This window comes from Trachypithecus francoisi, unplaced genomic scaffold (genome assembly GCF_009764315.1).
Source record: "Trachypithecus francoisi isolate TF-2019V2 unplaced genomic scaffold, Tfra_2.0 Lachesis_group15, whole genome shotgun sequence".
Taxonomy (NCBI): domain Eukaryota; kingdom Metazoa; phylum Chordata; class Mammalia; order Primates; family Cercopithecidae; genus Trachypithecus; species Trachypithecus francoisi.
In genome coordinates, this window is record NW_022681460.1 from 24,860,671 (window position 1) to 24,882,066 (window position 21,396).

Genomic DNA, 21,396 nt, shown 5'->3' on the forward strand with positions numbered 1-21,396 from the left:
ACACTTACCACGAGGTGCTGCTTTATAAAAACCTGTTTCTCCCTGCTTCTCACCAGATCATGAACTCCCTGGTAATGAAGGATCATGTCCTTTACCCACACCCTTAGCATCTAGCACAGTCCCTGGCATATAGATGTTCAATAACTTTTTCAGAATGAATACCAATATTTTATTATTGGTATAAATAATGACTGAAAAATTAAAAGGGTAGTAACTTAAAATGTTATAAATCAGAAAAATGAGTCAGAGTATAGATGGTTAGATGACTCAAGCTGGAAAATCATTAACTATTTTTAGCTCATTTTAGCAGCTGGGAGTCAACCCTAACCTGGTGTTTAATTTCCAGGGTATAGAAGACCAGAACAACTGAATAGACTCTAAAAGTGATTTAAGCACTGATTCTTCACTTCATGCATCCCTGGTCTCTATTACCAAAAGTCATTTAAAAGCCCTATGCTTAGTGTTCTACACAGTAATTTTAATGGCAACGATTACAAATCAGTGAGATCTTCAATATAACAAAAACCACACTGAGATGCTTGTACATGTGCCAGGAAACCATGACTAGTATTCTTTCTTTCAAGAAAAAAAATGTAAGACTCCATTTATGTTTATTAGTCTATACTGTGCAAACTTGGGCATGGATAAAATATAACCTACTGGTTAGTTAATTGTTTATTCAATAAATCTTTTTGAGCTGCGAAATTTTTATAAGACTTTTTGGCAGGAATTATGGGAGGTTTAACATAATATGCACACTCAACTCTGACAGACTTTAACATCTATTTTAAGAAAGGAAGAGGAAACAAAACCGAAATGGCAAACTATTCAAGACCAAATGTAAATAAGTACCACACTGTGTTTTACAGATGAAGATTGTGTAGATGTTGAGAAAAAGGGGAGATCTGTAACACCCAAAAGCCAGTGGAGTAGAGATGGTAGCTGATATTTCTTACTTCTTGTCATGCTTTCTAATCTCATTACCAGGCAAGCCTTGGAACAGGGCTGTGAATTTCTAGTCCTGTCTGAAAACATGACTGCCTCATCGACCTACAAGTACAACCTACAGGGACTCATGGACAGAGACCCCAGAAGACTCAAGTTTCCTGCTGAGGACAAGCAAGGCGGCTCTGCCTTCTTGCTTCATCCTCCAGTCGATAAGCAAACCTTTTTTTTTTTTTTTTGGTGATTTTTCTGAGCTCCCAGGGATAGCATTGAAGTACTGTCTAGTGTTCCTAGGTGCAAAAAGGTTGTGATGTGCCTTAGAGAGAAAATATATACATGAAATAAGCTTAATAAACTTGATTCTGGTATGAGTTCTAGTGCTGTTGACTGTGAGCTCAATGTTAATGAAGCAACAATGTACATGATATACATGAAATAAGGTGTCTTTAAACTAAAATATACATAAAATTGTGTATTGATGAATTGACAAAAATGTTGGAACCACGGCTTGTGGAAATCTACCTTCATATCTCCACTAAGAGTGATGGCTCGGTATTGTAAAACCATGTTCTCTTCCTCTGTCCATGGCATAGCATCAGACCTTTACAGGCACACCTCATCTTATTGCACTTCTCTTCACTTTTTTTTTTTGTCTTGACAGAGTCTCACTGTGTTGCCCAGGCTAATCTCGGCTCACTGCAACCTCTGCCTCCCAGGTTCAAGCGATTCTCCTGCCTCAGCCTCCTGAATAGCTGGGACTACAGGTGCCCGCCACCACACCCGGCCAATGTTTTGTATTTTAGTAAAGACAGGGTTTCACCACGTTAGCCAGAATGGTCTTGATCTCCTGACCTCATGATTTGCCCACCTGCCTAGGCCTCTCAAAGTGCTGGAATTACAGGTGTGAGCTACCGCATTTTTAACAAATTGGAGGTTTGTGGCATCCCCGTGTTGAGCAAATCTATTGGTGCCATTTTTCCAATGCCATGTGCTCACTTGATGTCTCTGTGTCACATTTTGGTAATTCTCACAATATTTCAAGCTTTTTCATTATATTATATCTGTTATGGTGATCTGTGATCAGTGATCTTTGATGTCACCATTGTAATTATTTTGAGGAACCGTGAACCATGCCCATATAAGACAGTGAATTGAATCAATAAATCTTGTGTGTGTTCTGACTGCTCCACTGGCCAGCCATTTCCCCACCTCTCTTCCTCTTCTTAGGCCTCTCCATTCTCTGAGACACAACAATATTGTATTAATAACCCTACAATGGCCTCCAAGTATTCACATGAAAGGAAGAGTCACTTGTCTCTCACCTTAAATCAAAAGCTAGAAATGATTAAATTTAGTGAGGAAGGCATGTTGAAAGCTGAGACAGGCCAAAAGCTAGGTCTCTTGTGCAAGTTATTCAAGCTGTGAATGCAAAAGAAAACTTCTTGAAGGAGATTAGAAGTGCCACTTCAGTGAACCCACAAATGATAAGGAAGTGAAACAGTCTTCTTGCTGATATGGGGACAGTTTGAGTGGTCTGGATCAAACCAGATCAAAGCAGTCACAACCTTCCCTTAACCACAGCCTAATCTGGGGCAAAGCCCTAACTCTCTTCAATTCTATAAAGCCTGAGAGAGGTGAGGAATCTGCAGAAGAAAAGTTGGAAGCTAGCAGAGACTGGCTCATGAGGTTTAAAGAAAGAAGTCATCTCCATAACATGAATGTAAGGTGAAGCACTAAGGGCTGATGCCAAAGCTGCAGCAAGTTCTCCAGAAGATCTGGCTAAGATCACTGATTAAGGTAGCTACGCTAAACAACGCATTTTCAATACAGATGAAATAGCCTTGTACTGGAAGAAGATGCTATCAAGGACTTTCATAGCTACAAGGAAGTCAATACCTGATTGCAAAGCTTCAAAGGACAAACTGACTCTCTTGTTAGGGGCAAAAGTAGCTGGTGACTTTACACTGAAGCCAATGCTCATTTACCATTCTGAAAATTTTAGAGCCCTTAAGAATTACGCTAAATATATTCCGCCTGTGCTCTATAAATCGAACAACAAAACTTGAATGATAGTCCATCTGTTTACAGCATGGTTTATTGAACATTTTAAGTCCACTATTAAGACCTACTGCTCAAAAAAAAAGTTTCTTTCTAATTATTATTGCTGGTTAATGTCATACTTTGTCACTCAGGAGTTGATGGAGATGTAAGAAGAGATTAATGTTGTTTTCATGCCTGGCAAAACAACATCCATCTTGCGGCCGATGAATAAAGGAGTAATTTTAACTTTCAAGTCTTATTATTTGAGAAATAAATTTTGTAAGGATATAGCTGCCATAAATAGTGATTCTTCTGTTGGATCTGGGCAAAGTAAATTGATAACCTTCTGGAAAAGATTCACCATTCTAGATGCCATTAAGAACATTCATAATTCATGGGAGGAGATCAAAAAGTCAACATTAACAGGAGTTTGGAAGAAGTTGGTTCCAACCCTCCTGAATGACTTTGGGGGTTCAAACTTCAAAGCAGGAAGTAATTGCAGGTGTGGTAGAAAGAGCAAGATAATTAGAATTACAAGTGGAGCCTGAATATATGACTAAATTGCTCAATTTCATAAGACTTGAATGGTTGAGGAGTTACTTCTTATAGACAAGCCAAGAAAGTGGTCACTTGAGATAGAATCTACTCCTGGTGAAGTTGTTCACAGCATTGTTGAAATGACAGCAAAGGATTTATAATTATATATACTTAGTTGATAAAGCAATGGCAGAGTTTGAGATGACTGACTCCAATTTTGCAAAAAGTTATATTGTGGATAAAATGCTATCAACCAGCATTGCATGGTACAGAAAAATCTTTCATAAAAGGAAGAGTCAATTGATGCAGCAAACTTCATTGTTGTCCCATTTTAAGAAATTGACACAGCTATTCCAGCCTTCAGCAATCACCACCAGGATCAGTCAGCCGCCATCAACATCCAAGCAATGCCCTCCACCAACAAAAAGATTCCCATTAGGTAAAGATGATCTTTAACATTTTTTAGAAATAAAATATCTTTTTAAATTAAGGTATGTACATTGCGCATTTTAGACATCATGCTATTGCATACTTAATAGACTACACATAGTGTAAAAGTAACTTTTATATGCATTAGGAAACTGAAAAATTAGTGCGACTCGTTTTGTTGCAATACCCGCTTTATTGCGGGGGTCTGGAACCTAATCTGCAATATCTCTGCGGTATGTCGGTATAGCGCCGGGAGTGGGTGCCTTCCGCCGGCTGTGCAGAGCGCCGGCAGGTGGCGCCCAGCGGCGAGCTCTTTCCAGCTTGGTTTGGGCCAGGTGGACTGGAAGGGGCGGAGGTAACCAGAAGCGGCCAGTGGCTGCTGCCTGCGTCCCCAACCCCCTCCGCGCAGCGCTCGAGACACGCGTGCCAGGAGTGGGAGAGAGCGGCGGGGCCAGCTGCGTTCTGAGGCTGAGCACAGCTGCCATCTGCTCTGGGAAGCACCGGGGTGTCCCCGCCGCCCTCAGCTCGAAGTCAGCCACCATGGAGGCGCAGGCACAAGGTGAGTGGACGCCAATCGCCCAGAGAGTCAGGTCCTGGGGCGCGCATAACTGCTCTTTTCCTGCACCTCCTAACTTAGCTCTCGGACAGAACAGACTGGTGCCATGCTACGTGTCTAGAACTCCACTCCCACCCGCGCCTTCGGTATAATGCCTGCTCACCAAACTCAGGATTTGCTGTGGGTCTGGGGATCAGTAAAGTGACAGGGGATCCGTAAGTGGAGAGGCCCCTCCTCAGGAAATGCGCCGGTGGAATGCTCTACCCTCTTCCGCAGCCAGTCGCCCCCGGCCTTCCCAACCTCGCGGGTGTCCAAAGGACCTGTTGTGCCGGGTCCGGAAAGCGTGTTTCGCTCCCTTTCCCTTGAGGGAGTGGGGAGGGAATGTGACTCTTTTCGCCCAGGGCCGTGGACTCGCGTCTTGTGGGTCCCAAGTTAGGGAGTGAGGGGATCGTCAGCCGAGGGGGTGGCTCCGCAGCCCGGCTACGCCAGAGGCTTCCAGTGCGGGGACCCGCCTTCGGAGGCCAGGTGAACGTTACTGGCCCCCTGACCTCCAGCAGATCCACACATGAGTCCCAGTTTCCCGCGATCGGGGCGCGACCTCTGCCTCCCGTGGCGCGCGGGGCCCCTGACAACCCAGCTCCCTGCTCCCGGGGCTGCCCGCTGGAGGAACCTGCAGTGGCTTCACGAAGGTCGGCCTCATATCTTGGGGTCACACTTGAACAGTGTTGGGGAATTCCGATGGCACCGTTCAAGAATGGGGGTAAACGGACCGTGGAAAGGGGTAGAGGTGGGTGGATGTGGAGCGAGAGACAGTTGGGAAGGAAACGGACTCAGTGATCTACCTTGGGGAGCAACGCCCAGAAGGTATGGCTTGCGGAGTTCAGCCTTTAAGGCACCACTCTTTTACACTGTAGGAAACTTTGTGTTGGCTCTTAATATAAATAAAATCCCATTAAAAAAAAAAAAAAAAAAGAGGTTCATGACCTGATGCGCTCGCCCTCTAGGGGCAGAATGCTCTGAATGAGTGTGGGTTGGCGAGTGCGTGGGCCTGGAGTCGCCCAACAGGTTTGCTGCCAGGATTACAATTGTCTGAACAGCACGAACCTTACTCGTTTGTTTCATCCGCTTAGGTCCTGCCCATAAAGCTGCCGCTACCCATATTCTTTCCTCTATTATGTAGACAGGAAAGGATAATTCAACCGAGGGTGCGGGCTGTTGGTCAAATTCAAAAGCAGAGGTCAGGTTGGAGGCCTTCACACCAGAACTGAAGCTGGTGTGGGAGCAGCACCGGAGCTTTCCAACCTGACTTGCAGATTAGAATTTACAGAGTCTTCAATACTGGCCTTGGCCAACCCCATCCATCCCAATCAAACTGGAATCTTTGGAGCCTGAACATGGGTATATTTGAAAGCTTCCGGGGTAATTCTGTTAGTGAGGTTGGAGAAGAACTATAGCAGATGGGAAACATTCATACAACTTCTGAAGACATCCGAAACTACAGACTGGTAACCACTGGTGTCACTGGTTTGCTTTATTGCTTTGCTTTAGTTCCAAGATTTACTTAACAAATATTTCAGTGCTTTCCTTTGCCAAGCACTGTGCTAAGAAGAGCAAAGACAGACTTGGTATCTGCTTCATAAAATTTGCAGTAGAGGAAGAGACAAGTATTAATTTAATAGCTATTTGACAAATAATGTGTAAAATCACTGCATGCTAATGCTAAGAAAGGGCCTCATAGTGCAGTGAGAGCCTGAAAAACTATAACCCTAGTATGCAATAATCAGAAGAGCAGATTGTTTATTGTGTGCCTGTCTCTGTTCTTTGTGCTTTGCATGTATTGATGGACTCATTTCCTGTGCACAGCAGTCCGATGAGGTAGTTCATGTTCTCATTCCCATTCTACAGAGAGGAAACAAGCATGGAAGGTATTAGATTGTGGCAAAAGTAATTGCAATTTTTGCCATGACTTTTTAATAAATTCCTTGTTTACAGCCAGATAGGTAAAAAGTAGCAAAGTTGATGCTGTGAGGGACTCATTCTCACTCAAAGCTTATGACTTTTGGAGGAAAGGTAAACTTCAGTCCCCACCTGACTCTCCAGCTGCCCTGTGGTGCCCTTCCTTTCCCCTCATGACTGGATGGAAACTTTGGGTGTAAAGAGGACTAGTAAAAAGGCAAATGGATATGAGAAAAGTGAACAGATTTAAGAAATAAGAGGCCAGGTGCAGTGGCTTACACCTATAATCCCAGCACTTTGGGAGGCCAAGGTAGGAGGATCACTTAGAGCCCAGGAGTTCAAGACCAGCCTGGACAATGTAGAGAGACCTCATCTCTACAAAAAATAAACAAAATTAGCCGAGTGTGGTAGCATGTGCCTGTAGGCCTAGCTACTTGGAAGGCTAGAGTGGGAGGATTGCTTAAGATCAGAAGTTTGAGGCTACAGTGAGCCAAAATCCCATCACTGTACTCTAGTCTAGACAAGAGTGAGACCTTGTCTCAAAAAAAAAAAAAAAAAAAAAAAGACAAAAAAGGCCAGCCACACCTGTAATTCCAGCACTTTGGGAGGCTGGAGGAGACAGATTCTTTTGAGCCCAGGAGTTTGAGACCGGCCTGGCCAACATGGTGAAACCCTGTCACAAAGAAATACAAAAATTAGCCCGGTGTGGTGGTGCGTGTTGTATCCCAGCTACTTGGGAGGTTGAGGTGGGAGGATCACCTGAGCCCAGCAGGTCGAGGCAGCCGTGAGCTGTGATTATACCACTGCACTCCAACTTGGGTGAGAGGGCAAGACTCTGTCTCAGAAAAAGATAAACAGAAAGAGAACAACAACAACAACAATAAAAACTTAAGAAAAGTCAAAATTGAATGTGAAGGAGGGCAGTGTCAAGGATGACCCCAGCTTCCTACTTGTACAATCAAATGGAAGACACTTACCTCTTAAATGTTCATTTGCCTAGCATTTTAAGATTTTCATTTTCAGAGTTTTTGTTATTTAGAAAGCAGACATATTGAGTTCTTTAAGAAAAACCTTCTCACAAACTGTTTATAGCATATATTAAAGATAAATATTTTTTTCCACTTGCACATTTTTCTGGCTAAATGAATGATTTCCCTCTTAGATTCCAGATAAGACAGTTCTGTGACTTTCAAAGTGTAAGTTTCCACCTTTGGCACAGTTTATTTTAGAACTATCTAGAGTGGAGATGGCTTACCTTTCTGCCTGCTAATCTAGAGACAGGTAAAGATAAGTGAGGTTAAGCAGGCAGATGCTGATGAGTTGTACCTCATATTGTCCAGGAAGCCACCAAGGTGTCATGGACATGATTCGCCCATATAGCTCAGTAAGTGCAGCAACTTAGTGCGCTAGAAACTTTCCCATAAGTGAAATTATGCAAATATGTTCTTTGGCTTTGTAAAGTAATAGACTACTTCCAGCAAAACAAGAGGACTTTCAGGGGAGGTGGCAGGACAGAAAACAGGAAGTGGGATTATGAGTGGAGCGGTTCACTGAGGAGGGCTGGAAAACACCGTGGAGGGAGATGTCCACAGGAGAACGGCATTCCTATTTGCTTTCCACTGGTACCAGATAATTTTGCTTTAAGATAATTGATGTGTTAGAGAGCGAATTGGGTTAGAAATACAGCATTTTCCTGAAACATATGGTAGTCCTTTAAAATAAAAACTTCCTGATCCTTTTAAACTACCCTTCAATATTTTATTATTCTAAATGGAAATAACTTTGTTGTTTTTGCCTTTCCCAATGTCTTTAATGTTAGAAGGGAAACTGTCTCTTTTTAACATTTGCATATATTCAAATTAATAACTGTGTTAGTTTCTCATTGCCAATGTAAAAATTACCACAGACTTTGTGGCTTAAAACAATAAAAATGTACTGTCTCATAGTTTGAAGGTTAGAATTCCAAAATCACTATCACTAGGCTGAAATCAAGGTATCGGCAGGGCTGCCCTTCCCTGGAGGTCTTTGCCTCTTTCAGCTTCTGGTGGCTGCCGACCTGCTCGGGCTGCATCGCTCCAATCTCTCTGCCTCCACGGTTACACTGCTTTCTCTTCTATTAGTGTCAAACCTCCCTCTGCCTCTCTCTTATAAGGACACTTATGATTTCATTTAGCACCTACCTGGATAATCCAGGATAATCTCTTTCTCTCTCTCTCTCAGACCTTTAACTTAATCACATCTGCAAAAGACTCTTCCACACAAGGTAACATTTCCAGGTTCCAGGAGTTAAGATATATTTAGGAGCCATTATTCAGTTTAGTATAATAATTATTTTTTATATTCAGACATCCACTCAAGAAGATTCTCAGATGTCCATAAATGAAATAAAGCAATAAACATCAGATTCATCGTACTGTTTGCAAAGTCCTTTAAATGAAAATGTCATATATACCTTTCATTGTACTTTGCTCACAGAACATTTATATAATTGTATCTTGTTTCAGGAAGTACATAAGGCAGTTTATATGGATACTTGAAATGCAACAAGATAATGTAAATTAAAAATAGATGAAAGAAAATAAATGAAGATAAGAAGAGAAAAGGAAGCAAGGGATGAAGCTCTAGAAAAATGAATATAATCACATTACTTTTATTGATATTGCATGGAAAACAAATTATTGCTTTGTAAAGGAAGTATATGACATTTTGATATAAAACAATAAAAGAACCGTTCTTCCCTCTGTCAAACAGCAGCAGATTCAGTCTCTTATACAGGCATACCTTGGAGATAGTGTGGGTTCAGTTCCAGATTACCCCAAAGAAGTGAATATTGGAATACAGCGAGTCACACAGGTTTTTTGGTTTTCTAGTGCGTATAAAAGTTATGTTTATAGCATACTGTAGTTTACTAAATGTGCAATAGCATGATATCTAAGAAAAGGTACATACCTTTATGTAAAAGATCCTTTTTGCTAAAAATTGCTAACGATCATTTGTGCCTTCACCGAGTGATAACTGTCTTACTGGTGGAGGGTCTTGCCTGGATATCGATGGCTGCTGACTGATCCAGATGGTGGTTGCTGAAGGCTGAGGTGGCTGTGGCAATTTATTAAAGTAAGACAACAAGGACGTTTGTCACATAGATTGACTATTCCTTTCAAGAAGATTTATATATTGCATGTAATGCTTTTTGGTAGCATTTTATCTGCGGTAGAACTTCTTTCAATATTGGAATCAATCCTCTCAAGCCCTGCCACTGCTTTATCGACTAAGTTTATATAATTCTAAATCCTTTGTTGTCATTTCCACAATGCTGTAAACATCTTCATCGTGAGTAGATTCCATCTCAAGAAACCACCCTTTGCTCATCCATAAGAAGCAACATCTCATTCATTCAAGTTTTAGCGTGAAATTAAAATGTCATAAATTTAGTTACATCTTCGGGCTCCACTTCTAGGTCTCTTGCTTTTTCTAACACACCTGCACTTCATTTCCTCCACTGACATCTTGAACTCCTCAAACTTATTTAGGAGGGTTGGAGTCCACATCTTCCAAACTTCTGTTAATGTTGATATTTTGACCACCTCCCATGAATTATGAATGTTCTTAATGACGTCTAGAATGGTGAATCCTTTCCAGAATGTTTTCAATTTACTTTGCCTAGTTCCAACAGAAAAATCACTATCTATGGCAGCTGTATTCTTATGAGATGTATTTCTTAAATAATAGGACTTGAAAGTCAGAATTTCTCTTGGATCCACAAGCTGAAGAGTGGATATCATGTTAGTAGACGTGTGTTAGCAATGTTAATCCCTTTGTACATCTCCATCAGAACTTTTGGGTGACCATGTATTATATCGTTTGGCTGTGTCCCCACCCAAATCTCATCTTGAATTGTAGCTCCCATAATTCCCACATGTCATGGGAGGGAGCCACTGGGAGGTAATTGAATCATGGCTGCAGGTTTTTCCCATGCTGTTCTCGTGATGGTAAGTCTCAGGAGAGGTGATGGTTTTATAAAGGGGAGTTACCCTGAACATGTCCTCTTGCCTGCCACCATGTGAGACGTGCCTTCCGTCATGATCGTGAGGCCTCCCCAGCCATGTGGAACTGTGAGTCCATTAAACCTCTTTTTTTAAAAAATAAATTTCCTATTCTCGAGTATGTCTTTATTAGCAGCATGAGAATGGACTTATACAGTTGTGTTATCAACTAGAAATAGTATTCAAAAAGAAATATTTTTTTCTGAGCAGTAAGTGTTAATAGTGGACTTAAAATATTCAATAAACCATGCTGTAAACAGTTACCCAGACTTTGTTATTCCATTTATAGAGCACATTTTCTAAATCTATAGATTTAGTACACTTATTTATTTATTTATTTGTATTTGCATTTTCATAGATGAAGGGTCTTGCTCTGTTGCCTAGGCTGAAGTACAGTGAGATTATCATAGCTCACTGAAGCCTTGATCTCCTAGGCTCAAGCAATCCTCCTGCCTTAGCCTCACAAAGTGTTGGGATTATAGTCATGAACCATTGTGTCTGGTTACAGTTAGAATAATTCATAAGGACCTTAGGATTTTTCAAATAGTAAGTGAACATGTAACTTAAAGTCACCAGCTGCATTAGCCCCTAACGAGAGCGTCAACCTGTCCTTTGAAGCTTTGAAGCCAAGCATCGACTCCTCCTCTCTAGCTATAAAAGTCCTAGCTGACATCTTCTTCCAACGTAAAGCTCTTTCATCTATATTGAAAATGTGTTGTTTAGTGTAGCCACTTTCATCAATGATCTTAGCCAGATCTTCTGGAGAGCTTGCTGCAGCTTTGGCATCAGCCCTTGGTGCTTCATCTTGTACTTTTATGTTACAGAGATGACTTTTTTTTTTTTTTTTTTGAGATGGAGTCTTGCTCTGTCACCCAGGCTGGAGTGCAGTGGCACGATCTTGGCTCACTGCAACCTCCACCTCCAGGGTTCAGGCAAATTCTCCTGCCTCCACTTCCTGAGTAGCAGGGATTACAGGTGACTGCCACCACACCCAGCTAATTTTTGTATTTTTAGTAGAGATGGGGTTTCACCATGTTGTCCAACTGGTCTTGAACTCCTGACCTAAGGTGATCCACCTGCCTCAGCCTCCCAAAGTGCTGGGATTACAGGCATGAGCCACCATGCCCGACCTGAGATGACTTCTTTCGTTAAACCTCATGAACAAATCTCTGCTGGCTTCCAACTTTTCTTGCACAGCTTTCTCATTTCTTTCAGCCTTCATAAATTGAGGAGACTTAGGACCTTCTCTGAATTAAGCTTTCACTTAAAGGAATGTTGTGGCTGGTTTGATCTATCCAGACCACTCAGACTTTCTCCCTATCAGCAATAAGTCTATTTCACTTTCTTATCATTTGTGTGTTCAGTGGAATAGCATGTTACGTTTCTTTCAAGAACTTTTCCTTCACATTCACAACTTGAATCAAGAGGCCTGCTTTTGATCTATCTTGGCTTTCAATGTGCCTTCCTCGCTAAGTTTAATCGTTTCTAGCTTTTGACTTAAGGTGAGAGATATGTGTCTCTACGTTTCACTTGAATACTTAGAGACTATTATAGGGTAAATTGTCATACTAACAATGTTGTTGTGTCTCAGAGAGTGGAGAGGGCCAGGGACAGGGAGAGAGATGGGGAAATGGGTGGCTGGCAGAGCAGTCAGAACACACACAAGGTTTACTGATTAAGGTCACCATCTTATGTGGGCATAGTTCATGGTTCCCCAAAACAATTATGATGGTAACATCAAAGATCACCAATCACAGATCACCATAACAGATATAATAATAATGAAAAAGTTTGAAATGTTGTGAGAGTTACTAAAATGTGACACAGAGACAAGACATGAGCACATGTTGGAAAAATGGCACCAATAGACTTTCACAACCTGGGGTTGCCACAAACCTTCAATTTGTAAAAATAACAGTATCTGTGAAGTACAATAAAGTGAAGTGCAGTGAGGTATGTCTAACTCTTAAATTATCCAAGGAAAAAATTATTTTGCATTTTATGTTTCATATTTAAAATGTTACATTGCAATTTAGGCAACATAATAATAAACCTCAAACTATGAAAGCAAGCTGTTATATATTTTGATTTATGATTTTTAAGAGTATTATTAAGACTATCATACTATTTTCAAAGTTGCCTCCTGTAGTTTTATTTCCTAGTTAAGTAAAGGTTTTGAAATAGGTGATGATGTATATTTTAGATGAAGTCAGTCATTTGCAACAAATCATATACCATTGTTTTATTTTAAATTATTTTAAAATCTAATTATACAAATGGCACTATTATAGTACATGGGAACATATTTTGAATTGCCTTCCCTAGTATACACTTTATTAATTATCTGGGTAGGCAGAATCTAAGAATTTCTTCAAAAATTTGTAAGCAAAGGAGTCCATTTTTGTGGTCCATAATAAAATGTGCTACTTAATAATGTATAGTAAATAATAAACAAATACTTCAGCAGATATCGATTCATTAAATATTTTAACAAATACTTATTGATTACTGTAGTAATAGCAAATATTTGACAAGCACATACTATTGGGAGGGAAAAGGACATAGTGATTAAGATCCCAGGATGAAGGTCAACTGCCTGGATTTTAATTCTGCCAAGTTACCTACCATTAATATGACCATGAACAAGTTATTGATTTCTCTCTATCTTGGTTTCTACATATGCAAAGTGAAGATAGTAATAGCTCCAATATCATAGGATTGTCATGGGGATTTAACATGTTAATACATACAGAGTGCTTAAAGCAGGGCCCAGCACATGGTACGTAGTATATAAATGTTTGCTGTTGATTTTATTAGCATATGTGGAAAACTTTGCATCCATTATTTTATCGAAACCTTATAATAACATCATGAAGTAGATACCTTTACTTTTAACTCGTTTTATAAACAGGGAAACTAAGAGTCATAAAAATTAAATGAAGAAGACAGGATTCAACTCCAAGTTTAATTGGGTCCAGAGAATGAGCTTAACTGCTATACTGCACTGTGCCTTAATGTGTGCTGTGCCACATGTGCAAAGGGGAAGCTAAGATGAACTTGACATGGTGTCATCTTTTCAGGAGGATAGGCAAAAAAGAGTTGAGAGTTGTGCCTGTGGGTTAACACCTAGAACTAATAAGAGGACGTATTTCCGTCCTAGTGGGATTTTTTGAGTACTAAAGTGCTAATTAGAGCTAATTCACATTGAGGGTGATAATAATATTTTAGTGTATTTACAAATGTCAAATACCATGGCATGCGCTTTTTTAAAAAGCATGTTATTTAGCCAGGTGCAGTGGTTCCTGGCACTTCGGGAGGCCAAGGCGGGAGGATCACTTGAGCCCAGGAGTTCAAGACCAGCCCAGACAACATAGCAAAACCCTGCTTCTACAAAAAATAGAAATAAATAAATTGGGCGTTGTGATGCATGCCTGTATTCCTAGCTACTTGGGAGGCTGAGGTAGGAGGATTGGTTGAGCCCAGGAGTTTGAGGTTGCAGTGAGCTATGATTGCATCATTGCACTCTAGTCTGGGCTGGACAAAGTAAGACCCTGTCTTTAAAAAAAAAAAAAAAAATTCCAAACATGTTATTTAATAAGTACAACAGCCCGGGCATGGTGCCTTACACTTGTAATCCCAGCATTTTGGGAGCCTGAGGTGGGCGGATCACCTGAGGTCAGGAGTTGAAGACCAGCCTGATCAACATGGTGAAACCCCATCTCTACTGAAAATACAAAAATTAGCTGGTGGGCATCGGTAATTCCAGCTACTTGGGAAGCTAAGGCAGGAGAATCACTTGAACCCAGGAGGCGGAAGTTGCGGTGAGCCGAGATCATGCCTTTACACTCCAGCCTGGGTGACAGAGTGACACTCTGTCTCAAAAAAAAAAAAATAAATAAAACCTACAATAATAATAACAAACTCACAAGGAAGGTAACATTTTGATTTTACAGATGATGAAACTGATTGACAGACTAGTTACACAACATTCTCCAACTCATACAACTTGGAAGTGTTGGAGTTGGGATTTGAAATCAGAAAGTTTGACTTCATACCTCGAGATTTCAATTACCATTCTATAGATACTTCATATGCACAAGCAGTGTGCAAAGTTTTAAATAATGGTTTTGCTTTATTTTCTATACTATCAAAGATGCTTTAAAGGGGCAGAATTTAATTGTACAGTTCATTTCATATGTGGGCAGGGTCTAAGTCTGGGAATATGAATGGGACTGGAGATCTTTAAGAATAATCCTTGTGACATGTCAAGTTGCGGGTAGAGGATGCTCATTTATCAACAGCTTGCTATTTTTGTTCTGTTTTCAAGAAGAATTCTATAAACATCACATGACATGTGATTCTTAAACCAATACAGAGTTTTATCACCAGCTCAAACAAAAGTCAGTTCAAATATGTTATTCCTCTTGGTGTTCATCCATATTCAGTCATCTCAGGACTTTAAAATAAATAAAAGTCACAGGATCTGCATGCTTCTTTCCAGAAAGCACAATCTGTATTCTTCAATGCTAGCTGAAAGGGCTAATTTCAATGAGTACCCCAAAAAAGAAAGCATTTTATTGCCTCATGAACATTGTAATTACTTGCTTACATGAATATGTTTTATTCATCTCACCATCTCCCAATCATATTAGCACAATATCTACTTTAAGAAAATACCTAATAAAACTGTTGAAAAAAATGAGCCATCAATGGATTTGTCCTTAAGCTACTCTAGCCATCTCTGTGTTGAATTTTCATGGTTTGAAGAGGCAAGAGCAGAAAAGAGGGCATCTGCCTCAGCCATTGATCAGCTGGCATACTCTCCATGCAGGCAGAGGTTCACCATTACTGCTGTTGCGAAATGTCCCCAACAACACTGTAAACCCAGATACTTCTTCAATTTACTGAGTTAAGCTGATCATGGTGGTGAGTGCTTATAGTCCCAACTAATCAAGGTGCTGAGGCAGTGGGATCACTTGAGCTCCAGAGCTCAAACCCAGGCTAAGCAAAATTCCTGTCTCTTTAAAAAAAAAAAATTATATATATGTATATAAATTGTATGTATTTATATATATATATATATAAAACTAAAAGAAAAAAGTAAAACAAGAAAAAATTTACTGAGTTACTATGCAGTTAAGAACGTGTAAAGATGACCTCAAAATGTGGATATTCGCATCTGTCATCCCACTTTTCATTGAATATTTAAGCAATAAAGTGTAACGATTTAAAATGTATGCATTAAATTGAGAAGCATTGTTAATGTACCAGGGAAGGCAGGAGAATATTTTAATGAATTTGAAATGGCTAAAAGGAAGCTTTGGGTCCTCAAGGAAAGATGAATTTTAAGCAGTTTCTCACAGTGTGAATCGTTTATAAGTGATGCATTTTGATGCAGAGGAAGTGAAGTTCCCAGAATAAAACCACAAATCTCCAAGAATACCCTTAGTCACCAACATATTGCTTCTTTCTCAAAAGGCAAAAATCTAGCACTTTGCTCTAGCCAGACCATGTACCACACACGAAAAATGCATGTATATGTTACACCTCATCTCCAAACTTACCTACGGTTATTTGTATCTTATACAAATTACAGTTGCCCTGACATACATCTAAAATATAGAAAACTCTTCAACTCCTTGGAAATACATTTTTCTTATAATTAGACGTTTCTTTTGTCCATTAATAGCAAGAGCGTCTTGTCAAGGATCATGGAAGGAGAACTGATTCAAGATTAAAGAGATCTGTAAAAGTCATATGACATGTAATTCTTAGAACCAGTATAGAATTTTATCACCAGCTGCTAGGAAAAGTCAGTTCAAATATGGAATAGTTCAAATATGTTATTCTACTTGGTGTTCGTCCATACCCAGTAATCTCAGGATTTTAAAATAAATAAGTCATAGGATCTGCGTGCTTGTTTCCAGAAAGTAGGATTTGTATCCTTTAGATGTTGGCTGAAAGGACTAATTTCAATGAGTACCCAAAAAAAGAAAGCTTTTTATTGCCTCATGAGTATGATAATTACTTGTTTACATGGATATGTTTTATTCATTTAACCATCTCCCAAGCATATTCACGGAAGCAGAACTGATTCATTCAAAAGAAAACGCCAATTTGGGATGGGGGTAGTGGGAGGAGATCTCTTCAGATCTCTCAGTTTTAAAGTCTCTGATGGTTGGATATTTGTAGTTTTTCACTGATTTTTCTCCCCTTCACATGAATGAGCAAAGAGCTAACAGTTCATTGTCTATAAATATTTTCCAACATTTTGTTTTCCAAAATGGACTCATTTCTACATAAAGACATCATGGAAAGATGTTTTTTCTTACTGAAGGGTTAAGTCAGCCCTGGAAAGAAGTATAGACCTTGGCTCCTGTTATTCCTCTTTAGATATCCCAGGGTTCCAACAGGAAGTTACAAGATACCTGCACTACCTGTAAAGTTTATTTGAAATGATAGGAAGGCTCTCATAAGCATTGGATGGGAGGAAAAACTTTTTTTCTACCCTTTTAGGTGAAGTGCCTAAGAGCCTGTGAATTAAACTTATAGCAGACAGATTAACAGGAGAAAAAGCTTACAAAGTTACTTATTTTAAATTTTACTTGCACAAGGGTGTCATGGAAAGAAATGAATACCCCCAAGGAGTGATGAGATTTGATTTTCTGTATCATTTTACTACAGGAAAGGGAGGTGGAGAAAAGGCAATATTGAGAGAGCAAATGACTTCTTCTTTTTTTTTTTTTTAATATAAATGGGCCCTTAGGAGAATAGATGGGAGATATGACAGTTTGTGACAATGTCTAGAAGAGAAGAAAGAGTTGCTCCCAGTGGGAGGAATTTCTGACAGCTGAGTTCTTTTGGGAACCTCTGCTTTTAGTCAGATAAAGGATTTCAGGAACTCAAATGCCTTCAGCTCAAAATAACTCTTATGTGCTGGGTAGGGTGGCTCATGCCTGTAATTCCAGCACTTTTGGAGGCTGAGGCAGGAGGACTGCTTGAACCCAGGAGCTCAAGACCAGCCCGGGCAACATAGCAAGACCTCACTTCTACTAAAAATAATAATTTTTAAAAATTAGCCAGACATGGTAGTGCACGCCTGTAGTCCCACTACTTAAGAGACAAGGTGGGAGGGTGACTTGAGCTTAGGAGGCGTTCGTCCCACTGCACTCCAGCCTGGGTGACAGAGCAAGACCCTGTCTCGAAAAAAACAAAACAAAACAAAACAACAAAAAAACACCTCTTATGGCAAAGTGGCATACTTTGGCATGGAAAATGCTAATCCCTTTCAGCACTCATCATTTGCTCATATTTTACCCACTATATGATGGGCATTACTGGAAAGGAAAATACCTGTTTACTGTTGGCCTACTGTGTATCTGGTGTGGCTTCATTCATTTCTAAGATGTTCCACCAGGCTCTTGTAGCCCATTCTCAACAACAGTAGCCTTCAAAGCAGGAAATATATTCTGAGATTAGGACTTGTAATTTTCACGTGACAATTTAGAGAACATGTAGAAATAAGAATACACATTCGGAAAGTGTTTGAAATATTGTTACAAATATTTTTGAATTTTTACAATTTTCAAAAAAACCTGCATGTAGAAAATATGAGAGTGCTATTCATCGGTCAGAAGACGTGATTACATCGTGCAGTGCATAACACGTGCACTTTACAGTTCCTCCTACATGTAGGAGAAGACACCAAGATGCTGACCCCTCCTTTGCAGAAGTCACTGTGGCATCCACAGGGTAGGAAAGCCCCATACTCAGCAGTGAGCAACTTTATACATTTGCAAAGCAAATCTTGTACTGAAAACACAGAACAAAAAACAAAAAAAAAAAATAGGGTGGATTGAGTAACCGTAAACTATCATAAAACATACATCTGAAAAGAGATTCAGACATACTTTTGAAAAGAATTAAAGTCACAATATATTTGCCACCTTGAATTAAATTCATTTGGTTATGGGGTTGGTGACTTCTTTCATTAAGTGATGGGAAAATAGATCGGTTCTATCAAGCACTGCCAGTTTATCACTTACTATCTCAAATCTTCCAATTAGACACAAAAAGAACTTTGTACGACCTTTGCTAATGGAGAGCAACAGTAGAAAATTATTCATCCCACGTTTGGGGTACTTACTATTAAATATACTTGTTTTCAATGACCCAGGAATTCACAACATTTGAAAATACAAAACCTACCTTATTGTGACATCTGGCCTCAGGAAGAGAAAGAACTTGGTGCCAGTGTTCTTCGACTCTTGACCCATCATAAGGGACTCAGTAACCTCTCCCCTGAGATGATTCCGAGACCCATCACAGGGGTATCTTCTCTTCTTAGTATCCTTTTCTCTCAGTACTCTCTCCCCTCAAATGATATCCTGAGACCCACCTCAAAGGGTATCCTCTCCTCTCAATCCCCTCTCCTCTCAGATGGTGTCCTACACCTGCCTCTGTAGAACTGGCTTCTGTCCTGTCCTTCTCAGGGTTTTTTTCTTTTTTTTTTTTTGAGACGGAGTCTTGCTCTGTCACCAGGCTGGAGTGCAGTGGCACAATCTTGGCTCACTGCAAGCTCCTCCTCCTGGGTGCACACCATTCTCCCACCCCAGTCTCCGGAGTAGCTGGGACTACAGGCGCCCGCCACCACACCCAGCTAATTTTTGTATTTTTAGTAGAGATGGGGTTTCACCATGTTGGCCAGGATGGTCTTGATCTCTTAACCTCTTGATCCACCCGCCTCGGCCTCCCAAAGTGCTGGGATTAAGACCGTCTCAGATTTTTATTTTTTTCTTTTTATCCCTTCTCCCAAACTGAAGAAAAATAAATGTTTTGGTTTTAATGTAATAGGACCTGTTATGTATGCTTCAAACATAATGGCCCCATATAATAGCTTGAATTTGGATTCCATTAGATTTGGAAAAAGAGAAAGTCAGCACTCACTTGCACGTGGTCGCTTTCTTACTCCCTCTTTCTTTGTGCCCTCCCCTTCCTCTCTCTACTCCTTTCCACCTCTCTTTCTCTCTCTCTCTCAAAGTACCAAGTCCAGTGCTGTATTCTCAGTGCTCATCTTCATTGACCTATTAGCATATCTTGGCAGGGTTGCCCACTATCTGCTCCTCAGAGCACTTTGTTCACTTGGTTTTCAGGATACTGAACAGTTCTCCTTCTTCTCAGGCTCCTTTGCTAGCTGCTGGCTTGCCCCAGGGATCCATCCTTGGCCTGCTTCTTCTTTCTATCTACGCTAGCTCTGTTCACCATCTCATGACTCATGTTTTGAATTGGATCCATGTGCTTACAACTCCAAAATTTATTTTTCCTGCCTGGACCTCGCTTCTCAACTTCAGACTGCCTACATGATGCGTCTGCATAAGTGTCTAATAAACATCTTGAACTCACCATGTCTAACACTGACCTCCTCCAAAATGTCCCTAGTCCTCCTAAATTCATCTTGATTTCAGTTTATGACAACTCCATTTCAAATGCAAAAGCCCAAAACCTATCCTCCACGGTTTAGCTTTGTTTTCCCCCCATTGTACCCCATTTCCAGTCTGTCATGCCAGCTCTACTTTCAAAATGTATCCAGGATAGCACAGCTTCCTACCACCTCTGCTGGTATTGCCTTGGTCCCAGCCTTCCTTATCTCCAATGTGCATTACTGCAGGAGTCTCCCAGCAGCTCTCGCTGCCTTGGCCCTGGACTGGCTTCACTCCATTCTCAACAGAGTAATCAGAGTGATTCTCTCAATCATGGTGTATCATGACACTCCTTCCTTTGAAGTTCTCCAGTAGTTCCTCAGTTCACTCAGAATAAAGGGCAAAGACCTTACAATGGCCTTTGCTTCTTCCCCTTTTATTTCCTGGACCTCATTTCCTAATGTTCTCTCCCTTAATTCCCTTCGCTTCCTCTTAGGAGCCTTTGAGTTTATTAATCCCTCTTCTTCAAAACGCTTCCTCAGATGTCTTCTGGGCCTGTTTCCTCACCTTCTTTGGTTTCTTACCTAACTGTTGCTGGTCACTACCACCCTTAGATCTGGCAACCGGACCCAGATCTGTTGGGACAGATAGCTATCGCTGGGTTTTGTCAAGTTTCTGCACAACACGTCTTCCCATCAAAGGTATGAACAGGTAATTTTCCCTGGATTCTCTTTTCCAGATGTTTGCATGTTACTCACAGCAATAGCAGTAGCCACAGTAACATCATTCTACCAGTTCTCTGAGGCTCAATTCCAAAAGGATGATGTGACAAGGGGCAGGTGTTGCCTATTAATGCAGTCAGGTGTGTTACAGGAGAGTGACACCGGGGTTAGGAAACACTGAGATTAGGTTGTATAGGGGCTATTGTGTAGCCTTGAAAAATAGAAACTTTCTCTCTTAGGGGCAGATTTATTTCTGTCCAGGATAATAAAGGTGATAAAGACCAGATGTTGGGCAGATTTGCTAGTAGCTCTCATATAAATCGGGGTTTCCTAATCTCAGTGTTACTCTCCAGAAACACACCAGACTGCATGAACAGGTAATACCTGGCCCTTGTCACATCATCCTTTTGGAATTGAGGCTCAGAGAACTAGAACAAGGATGTTTCTCTGGCTACTGCTATTGCTGTGAGTAATAAGTTGTCTTTTGTCTGTGACCCGGAAATCTTGTGTCTTCTGCCAACATCTATGAAACTGGCAGGCTGTCTTGGCTTGCAAATAGGGTAAAATTGTGACCCTTCACATTTCTGACACCTGTTCAGAGCCTTTGGATTTAGAGAGCCCCACTTTATCCCTCTTCTGGCTGAGACTTTGTTTAGAGTGAGCAGCTTGTAGGCTCACGTAGAACCTGTGCAGCCTCTTCTAGATCATGCTCTGGGTATCTGAAACTTCAGAATCCCCTATCCAAACAA

General features: G+C 40.6%; 1 protein-coding gene across 4 annotated transcripts in view; it reads left to right on the forward strand.

Moving 5' to 3' along the window:
* Positions 1–4,201: 4,201 nt before the first annotated feature.
* TPD52L1 (TPD52 like 1) overlaps positions 4,202–21,396 on the forward strand; it is a 102,959-nt gene continuing 85,764 nt past the window's right edge. For all 4 annotated transcript variants that reach the window (XM_033234453.1, XM_033234461.1, XM_033234454.1 and 1 more), the window contains exon 1: positions 4,202–4,510. In XM_033234453.1, the coding sequence (XP_033090344.1) occupies positions 4,492–4,510 (19 nt within the window). In that variant the 5' untranslated portion in view covers positions 4,202–4,491. The remainder of the gene's footprint in view (positions 4,511–21,396) is intronic.